Source organism: Aricia agestis, chromosome 1 (genome assembly GCF_905147365.1).
Source record: "Aricia agestis chromosome 1, ilAriAges1.1, whole genome shotgun sequence".
Classification (NCBI taxonomy): Eukaryota; Metazoa; Arthropoda; class Insecta; order Lepidoptera; family Lycaenidae; genus Aricia; species Aricia agestis.
Window position 1 is genome coordinate 8619481 of NC_056406.1, and position 14780 is coordinate 8634260.

Here is a 14780-nt window from a genome sequence, read left to right on the forward strand (position 1 = left end):
ATGATTTTCCGACGAACGGAAAATATTGTACGCTCGTAAATGTATGATGGCCGATTTTTAAATATTTCTAATCTTTTATGGCAACAACGACTACGTATTGTGGCAGTGAATGCATAATATCTATAACGTAGTCACTACATTTTAGTAACCCGCGCGAATAATTCCTAAATCGAAATTGGGAATTGCGCTGTACACAAATTACGCACTATAATTTCAAATTTCAATGCACTTTGTACAAATTACTAGTATTTGCAATAATAATAAAAGATACAAGTATTGGTAAATTGTTTTGAACAAAACATACCCGTGAGAAAAATATACATTTAAATTACACTCTGTACTCTACATTTAATAACATAAAACCGTTGTATGTTATAGGCGTCACAGTCAGGAAAGATACTAAAATAGATACCTGGATCATGGATGGTTCACATTATAATTCGAGGGTTTTTACCAGGAGATCGTTCATCGTGATGAGGCATCCAGTTACCGCTACCAATAAAATATATACAGTTCCAATTCCAATCCAGCAAGTACCTACAGCTCATAACAATTCAAGCTACTAATCAGTCTGGGTGACTAAGTTATCAAACCCCTTTATAAGAATAAATAATTGAATTTAAAATCAGCGAAATTTTGTTTATATCCAAACTGACCCCTAATTATAAATTATCCTAGCCGACTGTGACAGTTCATACAAACTTTAAGCAATCTGGGGTCACGGCAGTGCCCCCGCCAAGTCGAGCGCCAAGCAAACACGTCTGCCGTACGGCGTAGTGCGTACCATCCTTTACAGGAACCATTTCGCCGCATTTTCAGGCCTCTATTTGAGAACCTGTGGATAAGACCAGAATGTATAAATTGTGATCATCTAGTAAGCTATAATCACATACTTAAAATACAAAATTTCAAGTCTGTGCGGTCGTCTATCCCGCGTTTCCCGTAGTCCCACCTTCAGGAGCAGGAACACCGTTGGGATTTTAGTGGGTAGTCCTGGGTGCGTCTTCCGTCCGCCCCGGGGAGTCCCACATACCTCGGTGGTCCTCCCCAGGTCCCGAGGATGCGTAAAAGCATTCCCCCAACGAAAAAAAAGGTAATTTAGTTCCGAAGTTAAGTAAAGCAAAATTACGCATTTATGACACTCACTCATGACCATCAAAATAGAAGTAGTACTTCCCATAAACTCAGAGAGCTGAAACTTCGTACAGAGTTAGGGCTTAATGGCCACATATAGGGAAAACTATAAAAATTGGCCAAGTGCAAGTCGGACTCGAATTTGGGTTTTTGTATGGCAGGGATATAAAAACCCGAATTCGATATTATTTTTTTTATGAAACAAGGGGGCAAACGAGCAAACGGGTCACCTGATGGAAAGCAACTTCCGTCGCCCATGGACACTCGCAGCATCAGAAGAGCTGCATGTGCGTTGCCGGCCTTTTAAGAGGGAATAGGGTAATAGGGGAGAGTAGGGAAGGGAAGGGAATAGGGTAGGGGATTGGGCCTCCGGTAAACTCACTCACTCGGCGAAACACAGCGCAAGCGCTGTTTCACGCCGGTTTTCTGTGAGAACGTGGTATTTATCCGGTCGAGCCGGCCCATTCGTGCCGAAGCATGGCTCTCCCACGTATATACTATATGGGGATATTTCAATTTCATTTTAATTTTATTATCTTATATTATATCTTTAAACGAGCAATTCTTGTATATATGTATATATAAAAATCAAAAAAGCAAGAAAGCAAAAGAGCAAAAAAGGCCAAAAAAACTACGGATTTTGTATGGGTAGGGGTTCTGGCGACAGAAAGAGTGTCATGGAGCGCCAACTGGTTTTGTACCCTTGTTATACACTTCAACGGCCATACACAACATTAACTATAGTGATAAAGAAATCATAGTAAGAAACCTTAGACTTGGCACGACTGTGTCTAGATTTCATTTATTTTTAAAGATAAACAAGCAGCTCCATCGAGAGTCAAGACTTGGCTAGTTTTTTTACAGAATATTTATGGTGTATGTATTATATTTTATTACCCTTCGCCTGCGATGCCCCTTCGTGTTATTTAACGTTTATTATGGACATTGGCGTGTGCAACTTTTAATTTAGTCTAGAGACACGCACGCTGTTTGCAGTTGTATACCTACTGTCCTCATGTTTACTGGGGTCATGTTTACTCATGTGACACAGAAGATTTTATAAACTGAAGGTACTAAATTAATGTGAATTTTAAACCACAACATAGTCCCAAAGTGGGGACTGCCGACTGCATCTGAGCTGTACGATTACGTCATAGCGACACAGTTTCAAAACCATGGCAACACTAGAGTATGTTGCCTGTCGTGCAGCAATTCGTTTATGACGCGGATACCGCACATTTTCTCATGTCGTTTGCCAGGACTCAAATTATCTAGAGACCAATTATTATTAATCTCATTAACACTTTTGGAACGAGGTTCCTTATCGCGGGTTCGGCGTAAAGGAGGCTAGACAGAACGATATATTTTGACCTCGACAATTTTTTATTTGTACTTGCATGAGAGGGTGTTGATAGTATTCCTGTGCGCCAACTACATGGCGTTTTTTGAGAATAAACAGCGACGCGATGTTAATATTTCTGGGCGTAAATAATATATTATGGCGTATTTTTTAATAATTATTTTTTGAGTGTATCTGTATACAGGTTTTTTTGAAGATAGGAAATAACTTCGTTCCATTCGGGTGTGTCTTGGTACCTCTCAAGTTTTTTTTAACTTCAGCGGATTAAACTTGAAAAATTAAGAGACCGTGAACGTGAAAAGTTCCCTAACATTACACACTGTGTAACAGACAAACTTTCCTATTTATATGTATTTAAGTATGAATTTACAATACATTTTTATGTCAAAGCCCTTTTGCCCTATCATAATTCAAGTGACATCTAGCCATGATGGCGTTATGTGTAATTAATTATCTACCCACATTCGGTCGCTGTTTGCTTAAGCTAATTATCTCTCCTCGACAGACCGCAAATTATTGGTCCTTGACCTCACAGTTCCGGTATAACTTCGTTTGATCCCTAATAGATCCCTAATACACTCGATAATGAAGTCACCGGTCTATTTACTACACGACGGCTACAACTCCGTTTATCGCGCGGGAACCGTATATTTTTCCGGGATAAAAAGTATCCAATGTTCTTTCCCGTGACTCAAAGTATCTACATACAGCCGTCAGCGGTTTGGACGTGAAGAGGTAACTGACGGACAGACAGACACTTACGCATTTATAATATTAGTATGGATTTGTTGCGACGCTACTCTTTCCAAGTGAATAATTTTATATACGCGGTTTGGCGGCTACACCGCGAGATTACAGGCAAATGTATGTAAATGACATCGCGGTCGCGCCGCTATTTAAATAAATCGTTATAATATAATATTATATATTTGCTCGTGATCTCGCGGTATAGCGGTCAAGCCGCGGGTTCGCGCCACCGCATAATATAATTAATCCAGCCTAAGGGTCAAAGCAGAGTCGAAGCGCATTGAAGCGTCAAATTCGCAACAAGCCGAACGAATGCGAATCTGTCAGTAGAAAATGAAACCTTTTTAGTATTATAATATAGCCTATGCTATGTCATAAAGTGAATATATTTTATCGGTCGCGTCTAGACCACAATAGACATAACTACCAGTACTTCGACTGCTAAGAGACGGACGAGTATTAAGAGGATACAACAGGGGCTAGAGAAATGAAAAAAAGTACGTGTAATATCTATAGCTGTCTCCTTTACCTCAAGCCTATACCGCAGAACGCGATAGAGACAACTGCAGAAAATCCAGAAAATCAACGATTCGTTGTCCCCTGATTCCTTCTCCAAAACTTAACCGATTTAAGTACTTTTTTCATTAAAGATTAAAAAAAGGCTTGAGCTGTGTTCCTATGTTTTGCTTTTTTTGTATAATCTAGCCAAATCTGTTTTCTGGACGTTTGAACACAGTGGAAAATCTGGCCATTTTTTTGGGTTTTTGAACGTTCATATCTTATTTAATAATTAAATTATGAAAAAAAAAAAAGAAAACATAGGGACATTGTATTAGTGGCCGTAGATATTCAGGAAAAAAATTATAACTCTACTAGCATTATCCAGGGAGCAAACAGGGGACAACGTTTGTATAGAAAAAAGGGCGGTGTGGAATCCTCTTAATACCTGTCATTTCTTTCGGGTTTCGCCAGGATAAGTTAAAGGCTGGCGCGCTGGCTGATATAATTTATTTTTAAAATGAAGATTTTAAATTGAATTCTGACAGTTTTCTTTGCATGTGCCAAATATAAACAACAATTAAATTTGTAGGTAAGGGTGTAAACTTCTTGGTAGGTAACGACCCTAGCGACGACTTTTGTCATAATACGTCAAACTTAAAAATTTCAACCTCAGTTAGTCGGTATACTCTATCATTCTGTCTACTCTGTCTAGAATCTAGCCGCAGCAAAGATCGGAAAGTCACTTCTAAACTATTTTCAGCTCCATTAATGGCGGCCTAAAACGAAATAATTAAAAAGCGACATGATACATTTGGCATTTAGACAAAAATCATCGACCGGATGTTTGGGTAACCTAAAAGCATCGGGAATGCCAAATAATTGAACGCGGTGGTCTAATGATAAGCTGAAAGTGACTACAGATTTACATTAAATTATTGTATCATAATATAGTCCAGACTCCAGACGCTGGATAGAAATAAATTCGATCATTCAAGTTTACCTGTTGTCTCTTTAAGGCGCACGAAAATTAATTATGTTTTTTTTTTCTGCACGCGCAAGTTATGCAATAATATTTTGGCAAATTTAGTGGAATGTGAACTGACCCTTAGGCATAATATATCCCGAATCCCGTGTCATGGCATTTGTTACAGTTTTGCCACTGTAAAAGTATCTCACACTGTATTTATATAAGTATCTCAAATTATATTTCAATATTTTTGTAGTATACAACACCATAGATAAAACGTAGAAACCGCTTGTTCTTATTACCAAATTATAAATTTCGTAAAAGATTATCGAGACTATTCTTAGAAATTTGTAATTAAAATCAGTCTTTGTTATTTTTTCCAGTAAGCCCGATTCTTGAACTCGATCCAAACTTGCTAATAAGCTTTTTTGTTTGGCTTTTATTAACTACTTGAGATATTTCCTACGCGTCCGTCATCGTTAAACGTAATGCCACGAGAAACATAGATTCTCGTGAATTCTCACAGAAATTGATTCATAGGCAGATGGCGGACATACGTAACTTAATCGGGTTATGTCAAACATTGCCGAAAGATCACGACTAACATCGAATTGACATAGAGTAGGATGCGGCATTCTCGTACGATTGTTTGAGTCTCAAAACGGTTTCGTGGTACGCCCCTTAGGTCACGGTGGAAGAAGTGTGGTTAGCGTATGCCCCTTCCGTATTAGTCCAGGGTCGATAATTTTTAAAACCAAAAAAAAACATAATAGGATGAAACCCATTAGAAAAGGAGGGAAATATGATAAAAATGAAAGGAAAAATAATTTACGGGCGATCTGAGGTTGGGAAGGGGATGGGGGTTAGTTTTTAAGGGTAAAAAACGGTTTTTCTCTATTTCCGGCAAAACTAAAAGTCCTATCGAAAAAAGTCAAATGGAAAAGTTGTAGATAATAAAAAGATCTAAAACTTTTGTATTTACACTTTTTTCACATAACCTCAAAATTTATGTAAGAAATTCAAAAAACCAAGTTTTTGGTTTTTTATTTTTATCTTTTACAAAAATTTTTTTTTTAACGAAATTTTGTGAAAACTTACCTTTTTATGTCCCAAATACGCTGTAATTTATTTAATTAAAAATATTTATTTTTTCACCTTATTTTGAATTAATATCGAAGAAACACCCTAATTTTCAATCGAAAATTCACCCGTCAAAATATCAGCTTTTTTCAAAAAGTTGGTGTGGTTTCTATTCGTTGGAATCTCTACCGATGGTAAAAAAAAAAATATGTTACTATGGTAAATCTTCTCAGAAAATGCAAAAATTCAAAAAAAACTTGAATTCGAAAATTTTTTTTTAATTATTATAAATAATTTCATCTAAAAAATGTGATTGCTGCAATTTGTTTCAATTAAAAAGTTGATTTATTTAATTCTAATTACATTTATGTCATAGAAAATCTCATTATAGATAAATATAAATGTAAATCGTACTATTAAATGTAGATGCTTTATTCTCATTACGTTACGTTATTACAATATTTTTAAACACATTAATCTCATCATTCATAAATACCTTATCTTCAATTCTAATCACTTATTCATAAGTTTTTGTCTTTTTGATGGCATTTCTTCATCGTTAGATTCGTCAAACATCTCCGATTCTAGTAGATCTTCGAAATCTTCATGATTATCACCTTCTTCCTCTCCAACATTACTTCCAGACTGCGTTGGTTCTTCATCCAGAATATCTTCTGAGTCATTAACTTCCTCATAGGTTTCTTTTTCAATATTGGAGCAATTCTCAGAACCATGACAGTTTGAACACAAATTTGTGCATTTTAAACCATGTTTTCGGCAACCACATTTTAAACTGTTACATCCAGTTTCACAGCTGCAGCAAATTGTTTTGAGCAATATTTCCGGAATTAATTCTTTTTGTGTAAATTTGGGCATAATTCCACGTTGAAATTGCTTCCAGCCCCAATCTGTTGCTGTTAGTTCGTTACCCAACCAAGTTTGAAGCTCCTTCTGTAGGTGGGAGGTTTGCCAAAACCTCCCACTTCTCCACGAAATACCTTTTGATGGGCTACAATTTTTCGTAGGTCACTCAGGTATATCTACACAGGTATATATATAATTTATCTCAAAATAGTTATAAATAAGCATCTACGCATATAATTTAAAGAAAATTAGACAACTTTCTCCAAATATTGTAGATGTCTTATTAAATATTAATTTAATTAACTTATTTGTTTGTTAATTATAGTAGTATATTTTTATTTGCAATTTTTTTGTTATCAACGTCACATGTGATCTAACGTTTTTCGAGTAATTAAAGTCTAAATTTTAATAAATAGCTCAAAATTATTTATAATAATTAAAAATTTTTTTTCAAATTCAAGTTTTTTTTTAATTTTATCGTTTTCTGAGAAGATTTACCATAGTAACATATTTTTTTTTTCACCATCGGAAAGTAGAGATTTCAACGAACAGAAACCACACCAACTTTTTGAAAAAAGCTGATATTTTGACGGGTGAATTTTCGATTGAAAATTAGGGTGTTTTTTCGATATTAATTCAAAATAAGGTGAAAAAATAAATATTTTTAATTAAATAAATTACAGCGTATTTGGGACATAAAAAGGTAAGTTTTCACAAAATTTGGTTAAAAAAAAAATTTTTTTGTAAAAGATAAAAATAAAAAACCAAAAACTTGGTTTTTTTAATTTTTCACATAAATTTTGAGGTTATGTGATAAAAGTGTAAATACAAAAGTTTTAGATCTTTTTATTATCTACAACTTTTCCATTTGACTTTTTTCGATAGGACTTTTAGTTTTGCCGGAAATCGAGAAAAACCGTTTTTTACCCTTAAAAACTCACCCCCATCCCCTTCCCAACTTCAGATCGCCCGTAAATTATTTTTCCTTTCATTTTTATCATATTTCCCTCCTTTTCTAATGGGTTTCATTCTATTATATATTTTTTTTTTCACTTTTCATTATTTTTAAAGGCTTCTACCCTGGTCTATATGTCCGTCACGTCCGAAAAGGATGAGTTAAGATGTTTGCAAAAATATTGGCGGTTCGTTCGGGGACCGAATAATAAAAATTACGAGGATCCATTTCTTATTGTTTTGAATGATTTAGGGTCGGCTCAGACAATGGTCAAAAAATCACAATAACCACATCCTTATTCATATAAATGTGGGAGCGTCTGTTTGTTACCTTTTCGTGCTCAAACCTCTGAACAGTTAGGTATACTTACTTCTTCTTCTTTTTTATTTATGGCTCCTTAGTGAATCGCCAATGTCAGAGTGCGTTTAGGTATACTTAGATGTGGTATGAAAATACATTGAGTGATTAAAGACATACTAGGATATAGTTGTTTAATGTAAAAAAAAAAACTAATGTTCCCGCTATACAAACAGAATTTCAACTCACGCGAAACCATTTCAAAGCGCATGTGAATCAAGCCACTCCACGCGTCGCAGTATTTTAGATTTCTTTTAAGGACATACATAGTACCACCGAATTTTTACTAACGTCGGCGTCCACAAATTACGTAAGGTTTTTTTTTCTGACAGACAGTCCACAAATTACGTAAGGTTTTTTTTTTCGGACAGACGGACAGACCGAAACTATAAGAAACTATAAGTTGTTGACTACGGAATCCTAAAAAAGAAGGCTGACTTATCCACTGACGCAGTCCCTCATATCCCAGATACCCTCGATAGGAATGCCCATCTCTTGGGATGCTTAGAGCATTTTCTTGGCGAAAAAAGGGTTTACGTGAGTAAAATCTCGATCAGTTGCCCAGTCAACATTATATTATTATAATCAGTAATAACTAATTGCTTAAGTCAATTTTATTTTAATTGTTCTAGGTAATATAGGTATTAGAATTATTATAATTGCCACCGTTACGAGTACCGTTAAGTATTATGTCAGGGCACAGATCACTTAATTGAGTCTTACTTCGTTAGAATTAAGTTATATTTTATTGATTTTAGACGAGAAAATTTATCCATCCAATTTTTAGAAAAATATTTTTGAAGTCAATTTAACAGAACTTTTAAAACCCTTCTGCTCTTATCTCTACTTAAAATGTATGTCCGTACTTTTTAAAATATTCGAGCTACTATAATATTATAAAACGTAACGGCAACAAAAAGCCTGAGAAAAAAAGAGTAATATTTGTCAATACTTATTTCTATTTCCTACTAACATCATAATATTATTAATACACTTATTCAGCCAAAAGTTAAAGATCCCTTTTCATACCTTTGTGCTGCTCGGTAAAACTTCGAAAATGGGAAAACACGTGGGAAAATGATTACTGACGTCCAATTTCCGATCCGTGTTAAGACTTTGAATGGGGACAATATGTATTCATACGAGCTGCCATAATCTTTCTCGTCCATGAAAGGTTGCGGGCTCAGAACTACCTCATCACTCACTATATTCATCCGAAGGGTAAAAGTTTGGGAGGCTATTGTTCTGGTGTTAATTATTCAATCTATATATAAGGGGACGTCCACAAATTACGTGAGGTGCTTAAGGGGGTGCTTCACCAATTCGTTCGAAAGAAAATAATTTTATTCATATTCTATACATAATACATCTACTGACTGTCAATCAAATCAACGCGTTTACGTAAGACATCCACATTTTGAAAATTATCACGTGAGATTGGGGGGTGGGGGAGGGGGGTGAATAAAATGTTACGAAATCTCTCAGAAAATTTAAAAAAACATCTCATGTAACTACTTGTTATTACGAGTATAAAATGCACTTTTTTATTTCAAATCATTTTCTCTGCCCTTAAGCATGATTTTTTGCAAAAAAAAAGTCTAATTTCAATTTGTTAGTTACTAATACTCCTACATAGTACTCCACCAACTGAAGTTTTCAATTGTTATCAGGTTTTGGAAAAAAATATTTTATTGCCGACTTATGACTCCATTAAAGGTAGGCGTGATCACGTACAAAGCTGGGCACTTTGGCCTTTCCACGGATTCAAACTTCGAAAGTAAAGGCAATACTGACATTTAGATCCAGAGGCGACGTAAAGCGTGGGCTATGTGGGCCGGTCGCCGCCCACTGCCTCGCGGTCCAACGCCCCTTGAACATGAGGTTTTTTAGGACTTACAAAAAGTTTTGTAAATAGCGGGTCAAACCTCCCAAGGCTTTTAAAATCTCTCCTTTTATAACCCAAACAGGTTTTTTTAACTCGTAAGGCCTAAGATAGGTAAGGTCACCAAGAAAATTAAGGGAAGACGTACGTCGTACGTGACCAATAAAACGACCTTGATAGAACTCCTCGGAGGGTATAACGTAGTAAGTACAGAACAAATGAAATACCGAATCAGATCCCCGAGTGAAACCCATCCATACTAATATTATAAATGCGTAAGTGTGTCCGTCTGTCCATACTTACTAATTATAAATGGGAAACTGTGTATATCTATTTGTCTGTTACCTGTTCACGCTCAACCACTGAACCGATTCTGCTGATACCTTTCAACAGACGGACAGGCAGACGGACCCACTTTCGCATTTGTAATATTAGTATGCGTTTAATTTGTAACATACTGTTTATACGTCAGAAGTTAATAATGTAAAAATACTTGATTTAGAGGCTGTTCATTGTTCGAGCATTAGGCCCTACGTTAGCCCTTTAATTTCAAAGTCCACAAAGGATCTGTTGATTTTGTTCTTTACCTTTCACATGTTAATAAGTAGAGTTTCTGTTTTGAATTTTACAGGTTTGAAAACCTCAATAGGCAGGCTTGTGATAATATTCTCAATGAGAATTTCTCATCAAATGTTAATAGATACATAATATATGTGATTAGAAAATTATGATGAATTAGGCTGCGTTTCCACTGAAGCGGAGTGGAGCTTACCGGTGCCCGAATTGACCAATCACCATGCTCGAAATATCCGCTCCGCTTCAATGGAAACAGCAAGAGCGGGGTAGAGCGGAGCTGAGCGGATATTCATAGAAACATAGCCGAGCGAGGCGAAGCGGTGCGGAGGACTACGGGGTGCAGAGCGGAGGACAGCGGAGCGAGGCGGTGCGAAGCTGGGCGGTGAGGAGTGGTGCGGTGCGTACTTGCGCTCAGGCGGTCACTGGCGACCGCGACATCGTTACGTCACAATAGACATGACTCCGCTCCGCTCGACTCCGCTCCGCTCGACTCCGCTCCGCTCCGCTTCAGTGGAAACACTGAGCACTTTTCGCCGCTCCTCTCCGCTCCGCTTCAGTGGAAACGCAGCCTTATAATGTTGTAGGTTATATGAAAATAATGTTGTAGCTTAGGTATATGAAAATATTGTAGGTAAAAAGTTATTTATATTTTTTACCTAGAATATTAAAATAAACATTAAAATACAATATTAAAATAATATAAGACCAAGTAAAGGTAATTAAAATTTTATCCCAATATTTTTCGCACCTTTTATTTAACTTTTATAAGAGATAACTCTAATTAAGATTTCTTAATCTGGCCATTAATTTTATGCTTATCAAGATTATTGTGTAAGTATCCGTTGAAAATTAAGTATTATTTATAGCTTCCTATAAACTGAATAATTTGTTTATTTTATCAAATGAATGCTAATTAACATTGATCAAAAACGGCACCGATATTGTTACGGAAAACATTTTATTGGATTTCTATCAAAATGCCAAGAGCTTCTATTTGGAATTCCATCAGCTGAAAGCAAATCGAATAACGTACTGATTATATCATACACACGAAATTTGATTTCGAGGAGACAACGTGTTTCGCTTCGATGACTTTTTAATATAATTCTTCTTCTGCAGATGGCGAAGGCGCGGCCGTACCTCGAGTTATCGGAGTGGATATAAAATGAAAATCGCAGCATCCGCAGATTACGACGAAACAGCACATCGATAAAATGGCGCTCAGAAATTCCATATCCACGCTCGCGACAGTATTAATATGCAACCTCTGCTTCGGCAGTCACGAGACGCTCACTAGTAATCAGAACTTAAACTTAGATAGAGATATAGAAAACAATTTTCAGGTAAAAGATAAATTTATATACGACAGATATAAAAGAAACGTGAACGTAACGAACGACTTGCTGCATGACGTGAATCATGGGGCGAGAAATAACGTGGACAAGTATTTGTTCGACAAAGACAAGATGGTGGCGAACAGATCGGAGGAGGTGGAAGCCACGACCGAATACTACGGCTATAATTCGACGGAAGATGACTGTGTCGGTGATAGAGAGTATTGCAACATGACCAGAGAGGAGTATTTTGAAATGTTAGATGACTATATTTACCCACAAAAGTTTGAGTGGGTCCTAATAGGGACTCACGCTATAGTATTCGTGATCGGCCTGATAGGGAACGCTCTAGTTTGTATAGCGGTGTACAGGAATCATTCCATGAGGACGGTTACGAACTACTTCATAGTGAATCTAGCGGTGGCGGACTTTATGGTGATCCTTATATGCTTACCACCGACAGTGTTGTGGGATGTGACGGAAACGTGGTTTTTTGGTGAAGCGATGTGCAGAATAGTCTTGTACTTTCAGGTAAGTTTTTTAACTAAAACTTAGGTAGTCTTTTTATAATAAAAAAAGTTGGTCAGCGGTCAGGCATGAGTTGAAAATTTCATTAACATCATACATAATTCAACCACGTCTGCATATGCGGCAACTTTTTTTGCCGTACCTAAACATTTTCAGGCGTTCAAATGCAAACTATGTCGATATTTAGCAAACATATTAATTTGTTTCATTAAGATACTTACCTCAAATGAAACACTGGCTGACTGTCCCGTTAAGCCTATTAGTTTTAAAAATATTACTAAATGACACCCGCTACTCATTTATCGCGCGGGAACCGTACATTTTTCGAGTATAGAAAGTATCCGACGTCTTTTCCCGGGACTCTCTATCTCCGTATCAAATTTCCACTAAATCAGTTCAGTGGTTTGGGCTTGAAGAGGTAACAGACAAACACTCAAACTTTTGCATTTATTAGAATGGATTGTAAATAATATATTATGATGTAAGCAGATCAAAAAGTTCATAAAGATGTGGATATAGATCATTAGCTACGAAACTAATGATCTATATCCACATCTTTATGATTAAAATATTTTCAGTAAGGTGACGTCTGCAACGTATTTTCTAAAGTCGTTTTGCGGCTCGTTAGACCGTACGTGTTCGACATACTATGGTTCTGTCGCTTTGACCTGATATGTTATGAAACGGTATCAAGAGTATCCAATTTGTCCAACTTACCAATGCAATCACCGGCCTGGGAATTGAAGACGACTAGATCTAAACGTATTGGATAACATCGAGGCTAAATAGTATAGAAATTGAGAAAATAAGACCTGAGGCGTAATGGACTATTTGTAAAACTATTTTGGTAGAAATAATATCTTGATAATAAATAATAGATAACATATGATTATGGATGAAAATGCCACAGACGACTCAATTTTGCGTTAAAGAAAAATTAATAAAAAGTTAATAAAAAATTGAGTCGGCACGTTGACTTTTTGTTTATTATCTAGGTCTGAAAGTTTATTGAAAATTATTCTAATCACGACTTGTTTGGTTTCTACTGTACAATGACTTAATTAAAATAACTTCGACTCTGCTCTACTCTCTAAATTTGTATCCAAAAAGCATTGAGGAGCTCCAATTTGATAAGTATAATACTGAGTATCCATACTAGTCCATACTAATATTATAAATGCGAAAGTGTGTCTGTCTGTCTGTCCATCTGTCCGTCCGTCTGTCTGTCTGTCTGTCTGTTACCTCTTCACGTTCAAACCGCTTAACTGATTTTGCTGAAATTTGGTTTGCGGATACTTTGAATCCTGGGAAAGGACATAGGATACTTTTTGTCTCGAAAAAATGTACGGTTCCCGCGCGATAAACGAGTTTTTGCGCAACGGAGTTGCGGGCGTCATCTAGTTTGTTATAATTTCAGAAAACAAATAAGGGTTGATTCAGACCGCAACGCGACGCGTAGATGCATTTCTAAATTTATATGGATTTGACAGATTCGCAAGACGTCTCACGCACTTGAAATCTGTCAAATCCATACAAATTTATGCCGCGTCGCGCCTCGCGTCGCCTTGTCGCGTTGCGGTCTGAATTTACCCTTAAGGTACGCTTATTTTTATACGCTTCTTCTTTAGCACTCAGCAGCAACTTTTTTATTACCAAACAAGATGTCTGCAATTTCGATAGTCTGAAATTCGTTTATAGCGAAAATTTCATCAATATCGGTCCAGCTTAAGAGGATACACCAGGGGCGAGAGAAATTGAAAATAGGTATTTGAAAATGTATTGCTGTCTCACCAATCTCAAGTCTCCCACCGCAGAGCGCGATAGAGATAACACGACAAAAGTTCTAATAAAAGAACAGAAAATCCTCGATTCGTTGTCCGCTGATTCCCTCTCCAAAACTTAACCGCTTTAAGTACTTTTTTCATTAAGAATTAAAGCAAGGCTTGAGCTGTGTTCCTATGTTTTATTTTTTTTTGTATATTTTAGCCAGTTTTGTTTTCTGGGTATTTGAACACAGAGGAAAATCTTGCCATTTTTTTTGGGTTTTTGGACGTTCTTATCTTTTTTAATAATAAAATTATGAAAAAAAAGAAAACATAGGGCATTATCCAGGGAGGAAACTGGGGACAGCGTTTGTATGGAAAAACGGCGGTGTGGACTCCTCTTAAGCACCAGTTAAAGACAAAAAGCACTTGGACACACTCTCGCACAGTCTGGCAACGCAACTGCAACTCTTCTGATATTGCGAGTGTCCACTGGAAACGCTAGTTGCTTTGCATTAGGTGGCCCGTTCGCTCGTTTACGACCCCTACTGGCTACTACGTGTGGCACACTTATACTCGCGGACTGCCGCATTAAAGCTATTGCATAGCATTTTTTATTAACTTATGCAAACCGCATACGTACTTATAGTTACACGCACACATTGAAGTGTTAAGTTTTTTTTGTTACGGTATTTCTCCGAAAGCCCGTGATAAAAGCAAGGCAATGGGGAT

The 14780-nt window shown here is 36.5% G+C and overlaps 1 protein-coding gene across 1 annotated transcript in view; it reads left to right on the forward strand.

The window, feature by feature from the left end:
- The window catches only part of LOC121726502 (orexin receptor type 1-like), a 126785-nt gene that overhangs the window by 74634 nt on the left and 37371 nt on the right, over positions 1-14780 (forward strand). Inside the window, exon 2 of the mRNA XM_042113892.1 lies at positions 11543-12288. Coding sequence (XP_041969826.1) covers positions 11638-12288 — 651 coding nt within the window. The 5' untranslated portion in view covers positions 11543-11637. The remainder of the gene's footprint in view (positions 1-11542; positions 12289-14780) is intronic.